This window comes from Lepidochelys olivacea (assembly GCF_965140295.1).
Source record: "Lepidochelys olivacea isolate rLepOli2 genome assembly, chromosome: 21".
In the NCBI taxonomy this organism is placed as follows: Eukaryota; Metazoa; Chordata; order Testudines; family Cheloniidae; genus Lepidochelys; species Lepidochelys olivacea.
The window spans coordinates 13,543,104-13,566,123 of NC_140431.1; the positions used below are offsets into that span (position 1 = coordinate 13,543,104).

The 23,020-nt window shown below is 55.4% G+C and overlaps 1 protein-coding gene across 2 annotated transcripts in view; it reads right to left on the reverse strand.

Annotated features, from left to right (window-relative positions):
* Positions 1-23,020, reverse strand: part of KIF21B (kinesin family member 21B) — an 85,475-nt gene that overhangs the window by 26,340 nt on the left and 36,115 nt on the right. For both annotated transcript variants that reach the window (XM_084610903.1, XM_084610902.1), the window contains exons 2-17: positions 17,118-17,340; positions 16,551-16,733; positions 12,106-12,255; positions 10,228-10,362; positions 9,957-10,112; positions 9,507-9,622; positions 8,583-8,778; positions 7,002-7,191; positions 6,781-6,844; positions 5,374-5,595; positions 4,849-4,924; positions 4,120-4,219; positions 3,461-3,652; positions 2,259-2,458; positions 1,271-1,378; positions 21-89 (exon numbers count right to left, since the gene is read on the reverse strand). In XM_084610903.1, the coding sequence (XP_084467029.1) occupies positions 21-89; positions 1,271-1,378; positions 2,259-2,458; positions 3,461-3,652; positions 4,120-4,219; positions 4,849-4,924; positions 5,374-5,595; positions 6,781-6,844; positions 7,002-7,191; positions 8,583-8,778; positions 9,507-9,622; positions 9,957-10,112; positions 10,228-10,362; positions 12,106-12,255; positions 16,551-16,733; positions 17,118-17,340 (2,380 nt within the window). The remainder of the gene's footprint in view (positions 1-20; positions 90-1,270; positions 1,379-2,258; positions 2,459-3,460; positions 3,653-4,119; positions 4,220-4,848; positions 4,925-5,373; positions 5,596-6,780; positions 6,845-7,001; positions 7,192-8,582; positions 8,779-9,506; positions 9,623-9,956; positions 10,113-10,227; positions 10,363-12,105; positions 12,256-16,550; positions 16,734-17,117; positions 17,341-23,020) is intronic.

Genomic DNA, 23,020 nt, shown 5'->3' on the forward strand with positions numbered 1-23,020 from the left:
ATGCAGGGGCTGGTACTCACCTCCTGGGTTTTCCTTCGCAGCACGATTTCCTGCTGCCGCTTCTGAGACTCCAGCGCCCGGATCTGAAACTGTGCGGGAGAGAAGCCGAGCCTCAGGTGAGTCCTGAGCGGGCGTGAGCCGCTAAAGAGGAACCCGGGCTCTGGGGTAGAACCCATGGCAGGAATGGGGGAAGGGGAGAGGACCCCAGGCTCCCACACCCCCTTGCGTGAGGCCAGCATATGGGATGTTCTCAGTGCAGGCCATGGGCCAGATTCTGATCTCACCAGCAGCGGTGTAAAACCTGGAACAACTGTGGCATTTGCACCTGCCCTGAGCAACAACCAGAGATGCAGGAGGAAGCAATCACCTCTTCTGACCGTGGGGAGGAACCTGCCACCCCACCAGGTGCTGATCTCAGGGGATGGACGGACAGACTGACACATGGTCAGGGAAGGGGACGTGTTGTGCTTTCAATAGGGGGAGGAGGGTGCCGGATGCTGTTTGAGTCCCCAGATAGACGGTGGGGCAGCTGGCTTCACAGACCCTCCCCCGATGCAGATTCAGCCTGCAGGCCTTGGCAGGCCAGCGGCCCATCACAGGCTCTGAGAGGAACGGGCCTGGGGGCCAAGCCGGGCACTGATTCCAGGGGCTGGGCACGCGGGAGAGCTCTAGCACCCTGTCAAGCAGAGGCAGGGCAGAGCTGACCACGGAACGTCCTTGATACAGGCGATGGCTGGATTCACATCTCCGCGGCAGCGGTGTAAATCTGGAGCGACTCCGTCAATGCAGTTACTCCAGATTTACAACCAGCGTCATGGAGAGCGGAATCTAGTCCTCTACTGGTACAGCGCTTGCTCCAGATTTCCCAGCGCCTTGCTCAGTCATCCCCGCGGCTCAGCCCAGCTTTGCAGGGCTTCCCTGCTGCCCCCACATCCCAAATGGCTCCACCCCCTTGCTCAGCCCTGCCCGATCACAGGGGCACCCCTGTCCCCGCCGCACCCTGCGTCAGGGGCTCTGGGTCTCACACAGGTAACTGCTCCCCTGCGCACAGGGGAGGGGACCTGACATCATGCATCAGCAAGGGCTCTTCAGCACCCTCCCCATCCGGCCCCAAGGAGCCTGGCTTGGGGCATCTCAGACCCCTCGGAGAACCCGCATTCCCCGCTGCGCCCCAGCCAGCTGGTGCGGGAGCTCAAAGCCGAGCGAGGGGTGCAGGCCCCAGCCGGAGCTGCCGGGCCTGCAGGGCCCTGGCAAGGTCCTGGGCTCTCACCTCCTGCCTGCGTTGCTCCTTCTTCAGCTGGGCGATCTCCCGGTTCCGCTTGGTCTCCGCCAGCCGTCTACGTTGCTGTTCCTCCCGCATCTGCTTCATCAGTGCCACCTGTGGGCCCGATGTGACGAAGCGGGACTGTTCTTAATGCTTCCTCCGAATAGTGTGGGGCTGCCTCAGTTTCCCCTAGGCAGTTCTTAAGTCTCTAGGGGGTGGGATAAGGGTGTGATATCCTTGCAGAGCTCTAGAGGGCAGGTGTGTGCAGGGATCTGCACACAGAGAATGGCCGACACCCTGTTTCCTGGCAACTGATGGCCTGGGCCCTTCCCCCCTGCGAGGTGAGAGCTAAAGGGTTGGAGAACAAAGGAATCTGGTGACCTCCTGGCCTGGGAAAGGGACAAAGCCCAGAGGAGGAGGGGGCTGAGGGAGTTTCAGTTGGGGGCTGGCTGGGGACATGGAGTGAAGGACGTGGTTGTCTGGCTCACTGCCCCCCCAAAATGGACCCGGCTGAGGGGTCCTGTTCTCTGCACCTGCAAGCTCTGTGTTAGACCACGTTCCTGTCGTCTAATAAACCTTCTGTTTTACTGGCTGGCTGGCTGGCTGAGAGTCTGTCTGTCTGCAGAGTTGGGGGGCAGGACCCTCTGGCTTCCGCAGGACCCCGCCTGGGTGGACTCGCAGGGGGAAGCGAATGGAGGGGCAGAGGATGCTGAATGCTCAGAGGTCAGACCCAGGAAGGTGGAAGCCGGGTGAGCTGACTGTCCTGCAGACAGGCTGCTCGCAGAAAGGTGACTGCCCCAGAGTCCTGCCTGGCTTCATGGGGAGCAGTTCCAGAGCATCGCCCGGGGACTCCGTGACACCCCCAACAGCCCACAGCCAGCATAAGGAGCGTGCCCAGTGGACCGTGCCCATCCACCGCCCCTGCCCTAGTGTGGAGAGCTGGCACAAGAGGGCCATGCCCCTCCAGCCCCCTCCTCCTCTGCCAGCCAGGTACCTTCGCTTTCTTCATCTCTGCCACCTCGGCCTGCAGCTTCTTGAGCTCCCGCTCATAGCGCGACTGGTTCTTGAGCAGGCGAGCGTGTTCCTTCTGGGCCGCCTGCAGCTTCTGCAGGTCCCGGTTCATCTCCTTCAGCCGCTTCTCGTAGTCCGCCTTGATCTTGTTGGCCTTCTCCTCCGTGTAGCATTCCATGGTGCCTGGAGAGGGTGGCGCAGGGACGCTCAGAGCGCCAGGCCAGGCCGAGCCCCTCATGCTCCATCCCACCCAGCCCTGAGGGAAAGCACCCTCATTGTGGGGCGCTTTAGATTAACTCTTGGCCTCCAGAGACAAGCCTGCCTGGTCCAGCAGCTCAGGAGACGTTCAATAGCTGAGTAGCCCAGACCAGTCATGGCCTGCAAGCCAGAACCCTGGGCCTATTTAAGACCAATAACCCTCGCAGCAGAGCAGTGCCAGGCGTGTGCCAGGGACTGGACCACTCCAGGGACTGGGCGTACCCTGTTCTCCTCCAGGCAGCCATTGCCGTTCCACCCCAGAGGGGGACGCTGCTGAGATGAGTTTGGTGGGACTCAGCTGAGAGCAGGTGTCTCAATCACTAAAGTCTCAGTTATAGCATCAGCTGCCCCCCTCAGGGAAGATGCCCAGGACTGAAAAGCCCTGGAGACCGAGCTCTCTGCATGGGCAGGCTACGCTACTGCTCCTGCACTGGGGAGCCAGTTTCCTCGCTGGGAGGAAGTCGGGAGCAGCTGGGAGATCTGGGTTCTACAGCCAGCTTGGCCACAGATGCCAGCTGTCTTTGGGCACAGCTCTTTACCTGGGCCTGTCTCGCAAGGGGGCAGAGCTCATGTCAGAGCTTGGAGCTCCTCCGAGGGAAGGTGCCGGGGAAGAGACTTTCCACAGGCCCTACTCCCACTGTCTCTCCACGGCCAGTGGGCTGCCCAGCCCTGATCAAGAGGTGGGACAAGTGGCACGCTGCCGGGGGACCGTGGAGAGGGGTCAATCCCACGAGGTGGGAAGCCAGACACTGAGCAGCCAGCGGTAATCGCTGGGGACTGCAAGAGGGGCATGGAATGGAGTGGGGAGCGGCCTCAGTTTGGGTCTCATTGGGCGCCGGGAGAACCCCGGGGGTCTCCTGCCAGTGCTGGCTCAGAGGGCCCGTGTGGTGGGATGAGCCGGCGGGGTGGAAGGGGCACTGCCCGTACTGAGGTTCTGCAGCACCCGGTCCCTCTCCAGCTGGGTGTCGCGGATCTTGTTCTGCAGCAGGATCAGCTTCTCCTCATACTGGTGCTTGAGGGTCTGCAGGCGCCGCTGGCTGTTCTCCAGCTCGTCAATCAGCTTCTGCTTGATCTCGATCTCGCAGGTCAGGTCAGCCAGGTCAGCCTGGAAATTCACCACTAGCGGTGGGAAGAGAGTCAGTCAGCCAGGCAACCCCAGGGAGGTCAGGGGGAGAGTGCCAGGGAGCCCTGGGCTGGCCTGGAGATGGGAGGGACAGTGCCTGGCTCATGGGTCCCCTGTGGACTCTGGCTTTGCAGGGGAAAAGGAGGCAGATGAGGCAGGACGCCGAGGAGATGGCATCTCGCTCCTGCAGTCTTAGCCCAGCCAAGCCGGTGGCGAATGCGGGGAGCTGAGGTGGGAAGGGGCACCAGCTTGGCAGCCAGGCCTGTGCCACTCAGCACCAGCTGAGCAGGCCCACCTCATCACCCCGACTGGCACCTCGTGCACCTCCAGCCAAGACCTGCCCAGCTCACCCCACAGGCCCGCTGCAGCCCCCTACCACCTCCCCAAAGGGGGCATTGGCCCCGAGTCACTGCAGACGCCCCCAGCCCAAGCCTAGAGCCTGGCGCCGTGCTCTCAGAGTTACCCTTCTCCTCAGCATCTGAGTCTGAGTCCACCAGGCTCTCCTCACTGCCCGAATCCTCGTCCTCATCCTCACAGCCACTCTCCTCCCGCTCCTCTTCCTCCTGGGAAACAAGCGCAGGGTTAGGGCAGAGATCAGGAGCCTTTGGCCCCTCTCCTATTGTCCCAGGGGCTCAGGCCTCTCTCCATCCGTCAGCCCCGAACGTGGGTGAATTAAAGCGATTGCCTCAGAAACCAGTGCCAGGCAGAGGCAGGAGAGAGAGCAAGGGGCAGGGCTGATCCCGCACCATTCAGGATGTGGGGTGTGCAAAGGGAGGGGGCCATGTCTGAGGAACGCCCCCCACCCTCCCTGCTGAGATGGCAGCTGAATACGAAGGGCCTGATGGGGCAGACGGGACATGGTTCACGGGACAAAGCCCAGCTGCGCAGAAAGTCCTGTGGCTAGTTGCCCTGCCCCAATGTCGCCAGTGCGCCAGATGGCACAGGGCACTGCCAGGGGGCAGAGGGGATGGTCTTGCCCGCCATCCTCGGCCCGTGCCCAGCTCCCACTCCCCACACCTAGGTGGGGCCAAACAGCAGCCAACTGGCTGCCCTATGGGGGGGTGGTCATGGACTCTGCCCCTGCCTCCCAGACGCAGCTGTCCCAATGCCAGCGAGGCACAGAGAAGGCTGTTGCCATTCTGGCTAGCAATGGGGCTCCCACCCCCCACTCCACGGGGGAAGCCTCCCTCACCTCCTCATTCTCGTCCGTCTCCTCCCCGTTCTCCTGCTGTAGCTTTGGCCTCTTCTTAAAGGCCTCCTTCTCCGGGCTGCCAGGAAGAGAAGGGATGAGCCCTGGTGACGGGGGAGAACTAGCACATGGTCCCCTTAGAACACCCCCAACATCCTCCATCTCAGAGCCCTTCATGAACCCAGCCCTCCGGAGAAACAGGCCAGGCAGTGTTAACAGATGGGGAGACTGAGGCACAAGGAGGGGAAGGGACTCACCCAAGGTCATGTGGCACATTGGAGGCAGAGCTGAGAAAAGAACCCAGGAGTCCTGATTCTCTGCTGTATGGTTTTGGCTTCCCCTAGGGATGGGGGAGCAGGATGTCTGGACCAGCAGGGCTGATGGGAGCTAGAGGGTGCCAGGGCTGGAAGCCCAGGGAGAAGTAGGCACCCCAATAACTATGGTCCTGCCATAACAACAAAGAGGCAGGCGTGGGCGCACTCAGAACAGCCCCCCGTCTGCCCGCCCAGCCAGGGAGTTGGCCATCACCTCTTCCTCCGCTGCCTGGTCTCCTTCTTCAGCCGCTCCAGATCCTGCTTGGCCCGCCGAAGAACTTCGGTGGCCTCTGCCTCCATGGAGACCACGGGGCTGCTGAGTGCCCCCAGGCCTGGCCCTGGAGATGAGCCCAGGGAGTACGGGGGCCTGGAGGAGACCCGTGACAGACTGCGGCGGAGCGACTCGTTCATGGCTTCGCTCTCCAAGAGCTTTGTCCTGGGGACCGGAGGGGCTTTTGGTCATGGAGATCTGCCACCCTGGGCAGATGTCCAAGAACCCCAGGGGAAAAGACACGCCCCCCCCCAACCTCTAAGGAGGGGTGACCGGGAGAGTGTGTGTCTGGAACCTAAACTGCCCTTGCTCAGATCGGTCCAAGGGGCTCAGGGCTCCGCTCTTAGGGAGGGGTGCTGCAGAAGGGCCACCACTAACCATCCTCATGCCTCTCATGAGAGCAAAGAGTCCCATCAGATGCCACTTCCCGGATTTAGTGCCTTCACTTGGATGGCAATACAGCCCGGACCACGTCACAAAGGCGTCTCAGCCCAGGGCTTCCCATCAGGCCTGAACACTAACGGGAGAGAAGCAACCCTGGCCGACAGCCAGGTCTCAACAGCAATGGCGATTCACTGCCATAGCAGCCTAACGGTTAATCTTTAGCCGCTGGGCTAGACACGGAGGGGGCACCTCTGTTTTCTAGCATTACGGACAGGGGTCTGGATCCTCAGTGGGAGGGGGGTAAATCCACATTGCTCCATGGACCCCAGTGGGGCAATGCTGATTTTACAACAGCTGAGAATCTGGTACAGAATGAGCGAGGGGATTCCTGTCTCTGGGGTTGTCAGTTTCTCTGGAACAAAATCCACATTTATGAACAGCACTAGCTATCAGACTGCATCTCAACGTACCTCTTGGAGGCATTTAAGTCTGGATCAGCTAAGGCTCCAGAGAAGGCTTGGGAACAAGGCGGCCGGACAGAACACCCTACAGGATGGGGACATTTCCCTCTCGAATGTGGGGCTTTTATTTATATTTCAGCAGCTCCAAGACACGAGATCAGGGCCCTGTTGTGCCGTGTGCTGCAAGCACCCGTGAGACAGTCGCTGCCCCAAAGCGCTGACAATCTAAATGGTCACGTCAGACCAATGGCAAGAGAGAGGGGAAGGGACTTGCCCACGGTCACCCAAGGTCATTGGCAGAGCTGCAATACCAGCCTACTACTTGAACTCAGTGCCCACAACATCAGTCACCCAGCCAGGAGCGGCAGAGCCAAGGAGGGAATCTGGGCCTCCCAGGTCAGCGTCGCCCTGCTAGCCCGTGCTGCCCCTTTGCAGGTCCCCTCAAGCTGCACGCGATACGCGGCCCCCCGGATGGGCGGAAGGAGAGAACGTGGCTCGCGCCCACCTGAGCTCCTCGATCTCCCGGATGTAGTTCTGGATCAGGGCGCCGATGGCCTCATTGCCGTCACCTGGAGTGAGAGAATTAGAATCACGGACAAGATCAAAAACACCTAGGAACCAGGGTGCCACTCAACCACCCTGAGCTCTGGGGTGGCTGTAATTTTCATGGTACCAGTTCGTATTCCCCACCCCACATACACGTCCTCCAGGGGTGTCCATCCTCACCTGCCTTGGCCAGTATCAAATTGGCCTCCTGGCTCATCAGGTGGGTGACCCGGCTGTTGATGGCATCTATGGCCTCCTGCATGGCCTTCACCCTCATGCGCAAGGTGGCGTTCTCCTTCTGGAGCATGGCGTTCTCGTGGAACAAGTCACTGTAGCCCTCGGAGCCGTCCTCCCCGATCACACGCTTGCCCTGGGGGGAGAGGATAAGGGGAGATGCAGAGAGGGCAAAGCCACAGCATCCGTCAGCACTGGCCGAACCCAGCCGGTCATGCACTCAATGTCTCCGCACAGAGGAAGATGGGTAGGGTGATCCTACATCCCCGTTTTGGCTGGGACAAGTCCCTTTTTTAAGGCATGTCCCGGGTGACCCGACTTTTTGGCAAAAGTGGGCATTTGTCTCCAAGAGCAAACGGGACACTCACTTTTGTCAAGAAAGCGGGGTGCAGAGGAACGTGGGGAAGGAAGGGAGGGCTCGGGCCAGGCCTGCAGGGTGTTCCGTTTTCTCTTTGGGAAATGTGGTCCCCTTAAAGATGGGTCACAGCAAGAGGAGAAACGTGGAAAATCAAAAAAATGGCAGGTGTGCCCATGGGGAGGCCGTGCTTGGGGGATGGCAGAAACAGGGAGCAGCTGACATGCTGTAAATGCCTTTTACAGCTAAGGTACTAATCTGAGCCCCATGATGGCAGGAGCTGAGCACCTCCCAGTTTCATGCATTTACCCTCATGCACCCCCAAGGGGAAGGGCAGTGCTCTTACCCCCGCTGGGCAGATGGGGATTGCGGCCCTGAGGCTAAGGGAGTTGCCCAAGGTCACACAGGGAGTCTGTGGCAGAGCAAGGACTTGAACACAGGGCTCCCAAGTCCCAGGCCAGTGCCGTGACCACTGGGCCATCCTTCCTCTCAGACTGGTGAGATACATGACTCAGCTCAATAGCAACCCTTGGCTGCCTAAGGGCTGGTGCTCATGGGAAACCAGCCCAGACAAGCTCAGCACGAAGCAGGATGTCCGATATGCCACATGGGACAGGGATATAAAGCAGGAGATGCCTTCTCAGCTCCGAAAGATACTCTGAAGCCTTCTCCCTGTTCATAGCATGATGTACAGCCCTTTAACAGCCTACCTCACCATAGCCCCTTGCAGTCTACCCACAAACTACAGCGTCTCTGAAACTCAGCCATCTCTGGGGTGGAGCCCAATGCCACAGCATATACCACACCCAGGAGGAGTGGTGCTGGCCAAGGCCAGCAGACGTGTAGCTGTACACACACCATGGGGCCAGGTCTGCGCAGGGGAGGCAGGAGTACTTTCCCCCCGCCATTCGAGGCTGTGTTGGTGCAGCTGGGATTTGAACCGGTGACGGCAAAGAGTCCACGTGTTTCTATCATACCCAGGCTTTGTACATGGAAGTAGATCTCCCTCTAGCAGCCAGCCCCAGCAACTGCAAAAGCCTGCCACAAACCCAGTTAGGGGAGTTAGTCCGTTAGCCCAAGTGGCAGGCACAGAAAGTCCTGGGTTCGATCCGCGCCGGTGACCCGAGTGGGCCGTACATGCGCGAGGCTTCGCCCACTCAGCCGCCCCTTACCGCCTTGTACTCCATGAGCTCCATCTGGAGGCGGGCGATCTCGGCCCGCAGGGCACTGATCTGTTGGCTGGTTTTGTCCTGGTTCACCACCACCTTGTTCTTGATGTTGCGAGCCCGGTTGGCGTACTTGAGCGTGTTCAAGGTCTCCATGAAGTCCCGGTCAGAGGGGCTGATGCAGGCGATCATGATGGTTTGACTGGGGAGGACGGAGAGCCAGCGGGGTCAACCAGAGCAGCCATCGAACAACGCAACGGCTGGGCCACATCAGATCAGCCAATTCCAACCCTGGCACGTGGGGGCCCATTGGCAGCTCCAGCCACAACCCCCGTTGGCCTTTATTTACTTTATAACCGGGGTGCGATTGACGTCCGGGCCATGCCTTGGGTCCCTTCCACCCTGGGCCAGCACAGGCTTCGTGCTGCAAAGTGCCGACCTCCCCTGCTCATTACAAAGTGATGTTCAGGGAGTCGCCACCCAGGGCGGCCCACGGCAGGGCACCAGGGGCATCGCTGAGGCAGGAAGGATTAGAGCAATCTTGTGCTGGGAAACTCAGCTGCCAAGTCCCGGATCACGAAGGGCTCAGACACATTTTGCAAGAGGTAATTCCGAGAAAGCTGCCTAATTGCGTCTGGGGCTCGGGACTGAGAGAGCCGAGATAATTACATTGGAAAAGCCGCCATGGAGACACCACCGGATCCTTGGCAATGCGCCGCACCAGGAAACGCACACGGCACCTCAGATCCGTCCCTGAGCCAGAGCGGCCCTCCAGTTACTCAGAAATCTCCCACCCCCCGCAGGTGACACACCCAGGGTGCAGACCCCAGACCCAGCAAGGGTACGGCTCTTCCATTCTGGGTCATGCACACCCAGCCGCAGCGGACACCCGCTGGGTGACCCCATGCCCTGGCTCAGGGTGCCTGGTACCTGTTCCCCCCAAGGGAGTCCTGGAGGAGCCGGGTCAGTTTGGAGTCTCGATAGGGTACGTGCACGGCTTTCTTGCTCTGGTCTCCAAGGGCGCTTATGACGTTTCCCAGGGCCAGCTGCCAACAAAACAGAAGGGCCTGAGTTCTCGCCCCATGCTGGGGAGGTCCCTTCCCTGCGGAAAACAAAGCTCAGGGTGATCGGAGCCACCTCTTTCCGGGGAGCAGGGGGCTCTGGACAAGATGCACTTGCAGCTGTATCAGCCAGACAGTGTGCTGCCCCTCTCCTGCCTCCACTTTATTCCTGAGCCCCCAGATCCAGGAATCTACCCCTACTAGGGACGGCGCTGGATAGCGCAGCTAATGACCGAACCAGGACTCGGCGTGACCCCCCGGCAGCCCCTTTATATCCACTGCAGCCCGTCCCGACCTCCTCCGCCCGCTAAGCGTCTACCAGGCCGCAGTTGATGGAGATGCCCTCCTTGGCTCTCTCGCCCGTGGCTCCCGTCCGCTTCAACCTCTCCGAACCGGCCAGGTCCACGAAGTGGAACTTGGCGGTGAGGGTCTCGTACTCGCCGGTGGCCTGGGATCCCTCGGGAAGGCCGGTCACCTGGCAAGCAGACACGCCGCAGCGTCAGCGCGTCCCACGGGGGAACGGGGCATTATCCCTCTGCGCTGATAGTTCCCAACCCGACCCCGCTCCGAGCATCCCGCTGCAGCCTCACCAGGTCCGGTCGGGCACAGACTCTCATCTGGCACAGGTGGATGGTGAAGATGGCATGGGAGCGGGAGCTCTGGACATTCATCTGGGTGCTGGCGGTTGTGCGGGACAGAGCTCCCTGCTTCAGGCACTGGATCAGCTGCAACAGCAAGGAAAGGGTTAAAAGGAAACTTCCACCCCATCCTGCTGGGAGGGGGCACGATGCCAGAGTGGGAGGGCGCCCTAGGTCAATGGGCCATAGTCACCCTGGGATGCAGGCAGCCGAGCCCCTGCATGGCATGCAGGCCCAGGTGCCTGGGCCCCGCACTGGGAGATCCCTGCCCTATGACACTGGGGAGCGTCTCCCATGGCCACAGGGAACGAGGGAGCAGGCGCTGCAGGGAGACCGCAGAACAGCCCTGCTCACGAGTTACCAAGAAAGCCAAACCTGAGGCCAGGGCGGAGGCTCACTTAGGGTCTGTGTGCTCAGAGAAGGGAGTGGGAATCTGCCCATGCACAGCCATGGTGAGTAATGTAACACTCTACAGATCGAGGCCCCGGTGTGCTAGGTGCTGTACAAACGCAGTGAGAGCCAGCCCCAGCCCCACAGAGCTGACAGAGAAGGGACTTGCAAAGGTTACACAGCAGCAAGTGGCATGGTGGGTAACAACCTAGCTCTCCCAGGGCCCAGCCCAGAGTCCTAAGCACTGGTCCACGCTGCCCCCCATGATCTCTGCTGCACACAAAGTGCCTGGGGGCAACAGAGGAGGGATCTGACCTCCAGGTCCTGAGGGTCATTTCTGCTATCCCCAGATGGCTGAGAGACGTTCCCGCTCACAGACAACGCATAGGGCAGGGGCTTCTCCAGGACCAACCCCCTCCATGCACTTGTGCCCGGAGATACCTGCTTGAGGCAGCAGGAGAGAGACGTGTCCCAGCATCACGCGCTCACAGTCCTGCCTTTGGCGCCTGACTTTTCTCCCCTGGGACCAGAGCCTCCTGCAGCGATGCCTGGTTAACTAATGGCTCTCACTGCCTGCTGGACGAGCGATTCCCTTGCCCCGGCGCTACAGGATGGGGGCTGCGTTTCCACCCCCCCTTCGCCCTAGGATGCTGCTCCCATGGGAGACAGGTACCGCATGCCAACACCACGGGGGGGCAAGGGAGGGCTGGGCATGGAACCCAGACTCCTGCCCTCGGATAACAAAGGAGGAGCACATGAGCACTGAGGATGCCAGGGGACCACTCTCCCTAGGCCCTGCACCACATGGCACAGAGGGGAGGAGCAGGGGGCCTGGCGAGAAGGAAGGATCCAAGCACACAGAGTGAAGAGGTGGGGAGTGGATTTAAAAAGCCTCCTTTCTGGGGGCTGGCAAGGAGAGGGTTAACCCTGTCCAAGCTGGGTCCCCTCTTGTTGCAAGGGGGGCTGTTGAGTGTGGGGAAGAAGAGAGGGCTGGGATCGGCAGGGGGACAATTCCCCTTCGAGGGGGGGCTAGTAGAGCAGGTGGGGGGAGGAGGGAAAAATCCATTCACAGCCCATCCCCCTCTGCCGCCCCCCAGGTTTGGGACCAGGGAGCATGGTCGTAGGAAAATGCAAAGGGCTCGTATCCTGGTGCGGTGCCCTCATGCCACCCAGGGGCACATCAGCCGGCCATGTGTCAACGCCACACCCTGACCGTGGCTGTCCCAGGCCAGCAGCAGCCAGAGCCTCCCAGGGCTGGCTAGGACAGCCTGCAGGAGAGCTTCCGCCCTGGGACTCTGGCGGGCTAGTGCCCGACGCCCCTCGTCGTCACGGGGGCTCTGCCCCGCACAGCACCCGGCCCCTGCATTCCGCCCATGCCCGCTCTCCGGCGACCCAGAGCGGCCAACCCACGGCAGCAGCCAGGCCCCAGGCGTCGCCCACCTCGTCCTGGGAGCTGATGAGGCGGGAAGTGACGCCCGTGGTGTAGATGCTGCCGCTGGCGTCCTCGTGGATTTTGATGTTGGACTTGCGGTGGCGGGAGTCAGGGTCCCGGGCGCTGTCGAACAGGTCCAGGATCTCCTCGTTGTAGAGCTGTGGGGGAGGGAGACACGGGAGCAGGTTACTGGGCGGCACGGGGCCCGCGGCAAAGCCCAGCGCTTGGCTTCACGGCTAATCTCCTGCCACTGCGGGGTGAACAGGGGCCGTGCTGCGCTGGAGGAGGGAGTATCCTAGAGAGAGTCCACGCAGACCACCGCGAAACTCCCGTTGTCGTTTGCCAGTGGGTCCCAGCTGGCTACTGGATCTGCTGGCCCCACACAGGCCGCCACATGGACTAAGATACTCTAATGGCACCTGCTGGAACAGCTGTAGAGCCCCCTGCTCTCTGGGGCTCCCCTGGCTGGTCACACGCCAACCTTCCAGCCGGGAGCTTGCTTCAAGGAAGAACTGAAATCGATTTGGGAAGATTTGGCTGGCATTAGGCTCGGCACGCAGTTCATTGCAACAATCCCAGCTCAGGGACCAGCGGGAAAGCACCGCTGAGCGGCTCTGAAGCTAAAGGCTAATCTGTTCCACTCTGCCCCTGGAGGAAGTTAGCTCCACCCCAGTAAAGCCTCCCCTCTAATGAACCTGCCTGGAGAGGGCAGAGGTACCAGGACACGGCTCGGAACACAGCGGTAACAGCAGCCGCCTGTCACCTTGCATGCTGGAGCTTTAATGGACCCACAAGGTCACCCTCCAACGAGGGCACCTTTTATTCCAGCTGTGCACACCACGGTGCTGAGATGCAGCCACCTCTGGGGTGGAGGGTAGCCATCAGCACACCCCACCAGGGGAAGAGGGGACACTGGGGCAAACCATTTCCCACAGGGCCGCGCTGCCCTGCTGGGTTTGCAGGGAGCGTGGGTGTTCAGCGCTGAGAGGGCAGGCGCTATAGGTCAGCTGAGCCGGGCCCTGCATGCGTTGGACCAAGCAGGCAGCTAACGAAGCCATCCCCTGCTGACTGGCTGCAGCTGCACAGGAGCAGGCAGTGTGGTCTAGGGGCTAGAGAACTGAGCTAGGCCTCCAGAGACCTGGGTCTTGTCTGTTCCCAGCTCTGCCACTGACTTGCCGGGTGAGTGACTTCCCCTCTCGGTGCCTCAGTTTGCCCATCTGTAAAATGCGGATCAAGATACTGATCTTCCTTTGTAAAGCACCTTGAGCTCTCCTGAGGCAAAGTGCTAGGTACCAGCTGGCTCTAGATGATGCGACGGTAAAGCCTGAGCTCTGCCTACACTAGCGCCTTCGCCGTCACTGTGATTCTGCGGATCGCCTGGTCCGAGCCAGGCTGGGCACAGGGCACTACGAACGGGCGACTCTGAAATAGACCAGAGGGGTTTGTCTGGAGGAAACTCCTGCCTCACGCTGGGACTGGATGCTTCAGTAGCCCAGACATCTGAGTCTCTGAAACTATTTAACAGGCAAAAATATCCTGACCGGAAAACAGACAGGACACAAACTCAGAACTCGGCAGGCAGCCCCTGGCAGTCATTAACCCTGGCAGTGCTGGAGTCTCAGCAGCCTCCGGGCTTGGTCAAAGCTTCTCTATAGCCAAGAAGCTAGCATCTGCCAGCCCTGCCGTCAGACAGGACGGCTTCTGGTGCTGAACCTACAGATCAGGAGCAAGGCCAAGGTGAAGGGTTTTCAGATGTAGCTCCTCTTAGCCTAGGGGGGATGGTTCAGGCCATGTAAAGGGTCCACGGCGTTGGCCAAGTTCGCACACACTCTCCACATGCCAACGCAGTGGGGCCAGATCCTCAGCTGGCGTCAATCAGACACAGCTTCATTGAAGTCAGTGGAGTTACCCCAGCCCGTAAAGTCTAACGGGGTGTTTCCAAAGGGGATGTCGCTGGGAGGAAAGGGATCGAGCAAAGGGAAACATAGGCTGAATAACAGGAGGTTTCCCTGACAGTGAGATCTACTGTGGCAATGTACCCGGTGGGAGTCCCAGCACACTGTGGCATTCACAAGCTGGCCTGGCTCTGGGGAAGATGTTATAGGAGGCAACCCTGCCACAGCAGGGAGCAAAGGCTAGACGGGATCTCGCAGGATTCACTGCAGCACTTGTGTCGGATCCTATAGCTCATGCCCGGGGCTGGGCAGTCACACAACACTGCGGGCAGAGGGGCACTCCCAGCCGTGCTGTCCTGCTGGCGTACTGAACAAGAAGCAGGGTTAACCACCACTCGGAATAGCCTCGCCCCGACAAAGGGATTTCAAAGGAGGGGACAATGAGCAGGAAGGCCTCCCGCGTCCTGCTTCCATGCCAGATCACGGGCGCTCACGGAAGAGCCAAAGCCCTGCCAAGGCTAGAGATCTTTGGGAACACGGTCACGCTTCCCACTTCTTCAGATCTGGGGCAGAAGAGATGAGGAGCGCGTCATGGAAGGGAAGGTTTCCTAAGCTGCAATATGGGGGTAACTTACCCAGCCAGGTACGGGGGTCTGAAGCCATATGGGTCTCAAATCTTTGCCCAGATGGAGAAAATGGAGCTCAGACTTTCCAGGGGAACTCTGTGCTCTAGTGGTTTGGGCCTGATCATCTGGAGATGTGCAATCCACTTCTGGTTCTGACCCAGGCTCGCTTGATCTTTGGCAAGACACTATCTGTACTCCATTGTAAAATGGACCATTGGTATTTATCTAATTCATAGCTATTTAGGTCAGAAGGGACCATTATGATCATCTAGTCTGACCTCCTGCACAACGCAGGCCACAGAATTTCACCCACCACTCCTGCGAAAAACCTCTCACCTATGTCTGAGCTATTGAAGTCCTCAAATCGTGGTTTAAAGATTTCAAGGAGCAGAGAATCCTCCAGCAAGTGACCCGTGCCCCATGCTACAGAGGAAGGTGAAAAACCTCCAGGGCCTCTGCCAATCTGCCCTGGAGGAAAATTCCTTCCTGACTCCAAATATGGTGATCAGCTAGACCCTGAGCATATGGGGGCAAGATTCACCAGCCAGATACTAAAGAAAATTCTTTCCTGGGTAACTTAGATCCCACCCCACTTAATATCCCATCACAGGCCATTGGGCCTATTTACCATGAATAGTTAAAGATCAATTAATTGCCAAAATCATGTCATCCCATCATACCATCTCCTCCATAAACTTATTGAGTTTAATCTTAAAGCCAAATAGATCTTTTGCCCCCACTGCTTCCCTTGGAAGGCTATTCCAAAACTTCACTCCTCTGATGGTTAGAAACCTTCGTCTAATTTCAAGTCTAAACTTCCTGGTGGCTAGTTTATATCCATTCATCAAGGTGTTGTGAAGCCCAAGAAAATACGCCTCTGAAGGGATAGATATACAAGGATCATTGAGGGCATGGAGTGTTAACAGTGGGATTAGAACTCAGGACCTCCCCGCTCCCAGTCTTTCAGTCCTTTCTAGGCTAGATACACAGCAGATGCTTTCTCCTCTCCACTTTTCCAACAGAGGGGGCATTTCTATGTTGGAGTGTGACTAGTTTTCAGATCACTTGAGATTTTGCACGTTCTAAAAAAAAGCTGAAGTTTCAGGATTCCATGAAATTATGCAAAACTGATTTGGCAAAGATCTTTAAAGATCTCCTGGCTTTTTCATATGCCTTTGGGACATTACCAAAATAGAAATTTTGTCAGAACAGCGGGGCTAGCTATATACAGCCTTCCTGCATTCGCCCAGAGAAGACATTCTAAACCCATTCCAGTCCTGAACTGCTGATTGATGCTGCATTTGGCTTTTTCACATTCCACCCCAGAACTAGCTGCATGTGCGGAAGAGCTGAAGCAGTCACAAAGTACACGCAGTCTGCAAGGCATGATGGGATCGTTCTAGATGAAAGGCGCAATAGGAAAGATTTGGATTCAGGCTCTAGGGACTAAAAAACAGGGCAAAGGGGTGGCAAGGGCCAGTATGTTACTTTCAAGGTGATCATTTCAGTTGGTAAGAAAGCTGGAAGCAATAGATGGGGTAGAAGGAGCCACAGACTTCCTGCTTAGCCCCTGAATTGGGGAAGGCTGGGAAAACCTGCATCCTTTGTACAGCTACTGGACTTTGGGCCAAATCCGAATGTCGGCAAGTGGGTGCAGAGTACACTGTCTGAGGTCGAGCCACCCTCCAGCTCCCAGACACAGAGGGACCACAGATAACCAGCACCATGGCCTCCGCGAGAAGCCAGAACATAAGTTGTCAGCTCTGTTTTATGTAGGGCCCATCGCACGTGCCCCCCTGCTGCAGCGTGTGAGCAGCTGTGGTTTGTGGCCGCTGGGGCGGACACCCCTGCCCATGCCCTGTTCCGGGGTGTGGGAATGGCAGCTCCGAGCACTCCCCAGCCCCAGCTCGTCCCCTGCTCGCTCACACGCACCTCCAGGAACTGGGCGCTGACTTTGAACTCCGGCACGGCTGCGCCATGCTCCTGCGCCGCCCGCTTGCGCTGCTCGATGCCACTGAAGAGGTGGGAGATGGCCCGCGGGATAATCCCATGCTCCTCCTCCGAGATGTTTGTGTCAAAGCCGGTGCCCATGGTGTACGTCTTCCCAGCTCCGGTCTGAAAGGGCACAGGACGGGTGTTTAGACAGCCCCACGGCGCATCAGTCTAAGAGCAGCCCCCTGCAGCTTCAGCCCTGGGCTGCCAAACCCAACCTGCAGCCACCCCTCCCTGACTGTTCCCCAACAGCGCTGCTGATGCCCCAAAATCCCAACCCGCAGCCCCCCCCACCCCCCAACATTCCAGCCCTGGGCCTCTGCCCCTGCACCCCACCAATGAGCCTCAACTCCGACCTGTAGGTCCAGCCCACCACCCTCCGGCATGGCTTCGCTGGCGCAGCACTCAGTGCCCAGCCAGATAGCCCACAACGGCTAACACCCGAGCCTGGCATCAGTGCAATGGCCCAGGTTTACCGCCGAGGCCCAGGACGGGGACAGCCGGTACCTGGCCATACGCCAGCACGGTGGCATTGTAGCCTTCGAAGCAGCCCTCTATGAGTTTGCTGACGCAGGTGGTGTAGATCCGCTCCTGCCACGTGTCCAAGTCAAAGACAAAGTCGTAGGTGAACGCCTTGTCCTTTCCCAGTAGCACCTGGGGCTCCCCGGGGGTCACCGAAGTGCAGATATGGCATCCCTCAATCTTCTCCTTTGACAGCTGGGGACGGATCCTGCCAGTGGGAGAAGACAGACAACTGAGGACACAGCAATCTTACCTCTCCCAGAGCACCCTGCATCCCTGCAGCAAGGGGGATCACCCTACCCAACAGTGAAATGCAGCCACCTCTGGGCTGCAACATGGCAGCAGCTGCTTAAGCACACAAAGTAACAGTCTGGAACAGGAATACCACACCCAGGTGAAACTGCAGGATGCAGGCTTTAGAAAGGCAGCTGGAATTTGGCCAGGGTGACCCCTCCCGACTCCTCTGACTAATGCAATGAGATATTAGAGACCACACAAAGGGTTGGGACCGTGGTGTTGACTGTCACCTCAATATTGCTGGTTCAAATCCCCCCGTCAGTACTTACTGACAGCAATTCCCATGTGATGGCTGCTTGGCCCATAGCAAGCGAGATTGGTGGGACCCAGTGATCACTGCCACCAACCTGACAGTCTATCCCTTAATCATTCTTGTGGCTCTTCTCTGAGCCCTCTTCAATTTATCAACATCCTTCTGCAATTGTGGGCACCCAAACTGGATGCAGTATTCCAGTAGTGGTCACATCCATGCCAAATACAGAGGTAAAATAACTTCTCTATTCCTATTCAAGGTTCCCCGTTTATGCATTAGCTCTTCTGGCCACAGCATTACACTGGGAGCTTGTGTTCAGCTGATTATCCACCACAACACCCAAATCTTTTTCAGAGTCACTGCTTCCCAGGATAGAGTCCTCCTTTCTATAAGTATGGCCTAAATTTTTTGTCCCTAGATTTATACATTTAGCTGTATTAAAACACATTGTTTGTTTGGCCCCAGTTTAATCAAGAGATTCGGATCACTCGGTATCAGTGACCTGTCCTCTTCATTATTTACCAATCCCCCAATGTTGGGGTCATCTGAAAACTTTATCAGTGATGATTTTACATTTTCTTCTTGGTCATTGATAAAAATGTTAGCTAGTGAAGGGCCAAGAACCAATCCCTGCAGGATCCCACTGGAAACGGACCTGCTGAAGGACTATTCCATGTTTACAGTTACATTTTGAGACCTATCAGTTAGCCAGTTTTTAATCCATTTAATGTGTGGCACACTAAAAAACAAAATATAAAATTAATCAAAGTATACTGTGATATCAAGTCAAACACCTTACGAGAAGTTTAAGTATATTACATCAATGCTATTACCTTTATCAACCAAACCTGTAATTGTATAAAATATATCTATCTATATCTATATCTATATCAGGTTAGTTGGACAGGATCTATTTTCCATAAACCCATGTTGATTTGCATTACTTATATTTTCCTCCTTTAATTAATCAAATCCCATATCAGCCGCTCCATTATTTTGCTCAGGATCGATGTCAGACTGACAGACCTATAATTACCAGGTCATCCCATTTCCCCTTATTAAAAATTGGCACATTAGCCATCTTCCAGTCTTCTGGAACTTCCCCAGTGCTTCAAGACTTATTGAAAATCAACATTAACTGTCCAGTGAGTGCCTCAGTCAGCTCTTTTAAAACTCTTGGATGTAAGTTATCTGGTCTGGCTAATTTAAAAATGTTTAACTTTAGTAGCTTCTCTAACATCTTCCAGAGATACAAGGGTAATGGAAAGAGTGTTATCACCATATGATGAGACTGAATCATTCATTTTTTGCCCCCCAATACCACTTCTACATCTGACCATTTCTGCATTATTATTAATAATTCTACCATTTCCAGCTACTAACTAAAGGGCCAATACTATTGTCCAGATTCTTTTGGTTCCAAATATATTTTTTAAAACTCCGTATTGTCCTTACTCTGCTGGCCATCAATTTCTCCCTGTGTTTCTTAGCTTCCCTGATCAATTTTCTACAATTCTTAACTTCTGATTTATATTCATTACTACCTAGTTACCCTTTCTTCCATTCTTAAAATTTTGTATAGCTTCCTTCACTTCCCCTCTAAACCTGGGTGGTTTTTTAAACAGTGCGGCCTTCTTCCTGAATTGTGGCTTTTTGGGCATCTAGTAAGGAGTTCTTAAATAATTCCCAATTATCATTCACATTTTTCTGTTTAAATTCTCTCTCCCAGCAGCTTTGGCTCATACTTGTTTTCAGCTTTGTGAAATTGGACCTATTAAAGCACCAAGTATCTATATCACTGGTCTGCACTTTATTCTGATTGCACATTATAAATGTGATCAAGTCATGATACTTGTTCCTAGGCTACCATTATATTTTAGTTCTGTGAGCAGTTGCTCTTTACCTGTAAGAACAAAGTCCAATACAGAATCCCCCTGGGTTGGCTGCACCACCTTTTGAGTTAGGAAATTGTCATCTATAATAATATTTAGAAATTCAGAGGATGTTTGAGTACCGGCAGCAGGAGACCTCCAGCAGTCACTCCAATTGAAGTCTCCCATCATCACACAGGGTTCTTTCCCCCTACACGTCATCGATCGGTACATAAGGAGCTGGTCATCCAATTCCCTAGTGTGATTTGGGGCTCTGTAGCAGACACCAAATAAGTCCCCACCTTGTGCTTTCTCTGTTAGCACATTGATCTGTGAGCATTCAAGATCATTTTCTTCCCAGTTATCAGTGACTCGGAAACAGGTGATGCCATTTTGGACCTAGAGTGCCCCTCCCCCACCCCTTTTGCCCATTCAGTCCTTCCGAAATAGATTAGAACCATTGCTTTTAATGTTCCAATTGTGCAAATCATCCCACCGGGTTTCAGGAATACCAAGTAGACCAAATTAATGCTCATAGATAAGCAATTTACCCAGCTGTAAGTGACTGCACAAGCCAGAAGGCACTGGGGGAATTGGGCCCTTTCTGAAGGGACTATATTTAGTGCTGGAGATGAACTTACTCTATGAGAACTTCGGCTCCTTTTGAAAGACACTTTGCTTATAGAATTAGAGAGAGAGGTGACTCACCGGGATGCCTGACGCTAGCAAACTGGAGTTACACTTACGAAAACCGTTTAAGAGCAGATTATTCTCAAGCCTCTGGAGAATCCCAAGGATCATTCCCACAAAAGCATCACGCAAGCTGATTGAGAAAGCAGATTCCCAGCCCCAGTCCCCCAAGTAAATCAATCAGTCCAAAAAGGAAATTGTTCATTTTTGTCAACTATTCTCTACAAAATTATAAGAAGGACTTGTGGCACCTTAGAGACTGACCAATTTATTTGAGCTTAAGCTTTCGTGAGCCACAGCTCACTTCATCAGATGCATATCGTGGAAAATACAGTGAGGAGATTTATATACACACAGACCATGAAAAAATACACATTGTAAGGAAAACGATCACTTAAGAGAAATTATGTTGCTTTTTTGACCAAAACCCAGACATTTAAAAAATGTCACTTTTAGTAAAAAAACAAAACAAAACAAAAAAAGGGATTTTCCGTCAGAAAAAAACATGATGGAAATATCCCCCAAGCAGCTCTCCCTGCTAGAGCAGGAAGCTGCAAAGGGGGACACATTAGTGAGGACTTGGGCCTTGTGTTTGCAACCTCTGGAGCAGTTCACACCAGTAGCCTCAGTGCGTAATTTGTCGCATCAGAGGTGCCGGGGCTCAGCTCAGGCAAGTCCTGGCACAAATTAAACACTGAGTAGCCCTTCCCTCCCATGGCACTGCCTGGCCTGGCCTAGGTTTGGTACATTTTCTGGTGTTTTGAAGAGGATGCGTGTGCGTGTCCGTACGTGTGTGCATTATATATGAGGGACAGTAAATTGTAGGGGAAGGTTTATGGGAAATATCCTTCCGCTATTATAAAAATAGTTCCTTATTATTATTGGTCTTGCAGTAGCTCATCGGAGCCCAAGTTATGGATCATGACCCCGTGGTGCCAGGCGCTGTACAAACACAGAACAAGACGACAGTCCCTGCCCCAAAGAGCTGATGATCAACTGAGAGAGACCACAAGTGGCTGCTGACAGACGACGAGCACAAGAAAACATGGCCCTGCCAAAGGCTAACTAAAGTCTTAGAAGCACCTTTCCTATTTATGAATGGCTCCCTGGCCTAGTCAGATGCCAGTCTCTCTCCTCCTCCTCACCCCATTCTGCTAGAAAAAGAGTAAGGCCCATGTTTTCAGCAGTGGCCTCTGATTCTGGAGGCTTCTCTTTCTGGGAAGCCCATTTTGAGACAATTGGGGCCCAATTCCCAGAGCTACTGATTGTCCCACAGCTCCCACTGACTTCAGCTGGATTTCCTTGTGTTCAAACCTTCGGGGGGGGGGGAAACAAGGCCCATTCCATCTCATGCTGGCCCCCCCAGAAGCAGAGGCACCCCAAATCCGTGGCTGATATTGAAAGTTTGTATTGACCAGCTCCCATTTTCGTTTGCACAATAAGTGGGTCAGGTCAGAAGATGCTGGATGGTCCTAAAAGACTGCTCCCAGGGGCAAGTTGGGCCCTCAGGTGGATTATTTCTCCTTCCAGACTTCTCTCCCACTCCTTTACTGCTTGCAACCCCTCACCCCACTAAATACGTAGGGGTCCCAGCTGCTAATTTATGGCAGTCGGTGCATCAGAGTCCTAACTGGAATACAGGTTTGGATGGCCTGGGCATATACAAACTACTAGGACACGTAACACCTGGTTTAGACAAGCAGATCCTCAATCTGCAAGGCATATGTAGGTAGGCCCCCACATCTGCGCACAGCCCCAAACTGCACGCCCAATTCAGGGATATAGAAGAATGCACGCTCGCTCATTTAAAATGCTGTTTATCAATACCTAGATTTTAAGGCCAGGAGGGGCCATTCTGATCATGCCGTCTCGTCTCCAGCATAACACCGTCTTTCCCCAGTAACTTCGGAATCAATCCCATGACACGTGGTTGAGCTAAAGCAGATGTATTAGAGATGCACATTCTTGATTTCAAAGCTTCAAGGGATGGAGCATCCACCGCAGCCCTGTGTAAATGGTTCTGGGGTCTACTTGCCCACACTGTTCAAATAAAACACAAACCTGTACTTTATTTCCGGTCTGAATTCACCCGTCAGCTCCCAGTCGCTAGACTCATTGTTCCTTTGTCAGATAGACTACTGCAGTGCACATGCTCAATCCACACCATTAAAAGCTCCCTTGACAGTTTCCCATCCTACCAATTCGAGGCTTAAACATTTTTGCCCCAAATCAGTCATTAAAAATAAACCCCAAATATTGCTAATCAAAACTGACAAGGCAAAGGGACAGTACAAACCCTACATGAGCGAGACCGGAGAAGCCAGAGATGAAAACCAACACAATCTGAGCCAGGAAGGTAAGAGCTCTGCTAGGGGTCTTTTCAGTACTCGCTCTCAAGTTCTTGCTTACCGCCTAAATCCCAGCGCGGAAGGCCAGAAGAAACCATGAGCCAATCTGACCTCTGTAGCTCACAGGCCATGAACACCACCCTAGCATCTGCACAACCCAAAAACCCAAATCAGATCAATTAGTCGGAATTTCACACGCACCCCCACCTAAAATCCTGCTGTTACACAGGAATCAACTAATAGAAATGTACTGCTAACAAAATGACCTGCAGCTTTGCTTGGTAAGACAGCTGCATTTGTTGAGATTTTAAAGTCTCCTGTTTTCAGGGGATTGGCCTGGCAGCTCTGAAGCTGGCTTGCCTGGGAAGAATCAGGGAGAAGAGACAACATGACACCAAAGACCCTGATAAAAACGCTTTTTGGAGACTT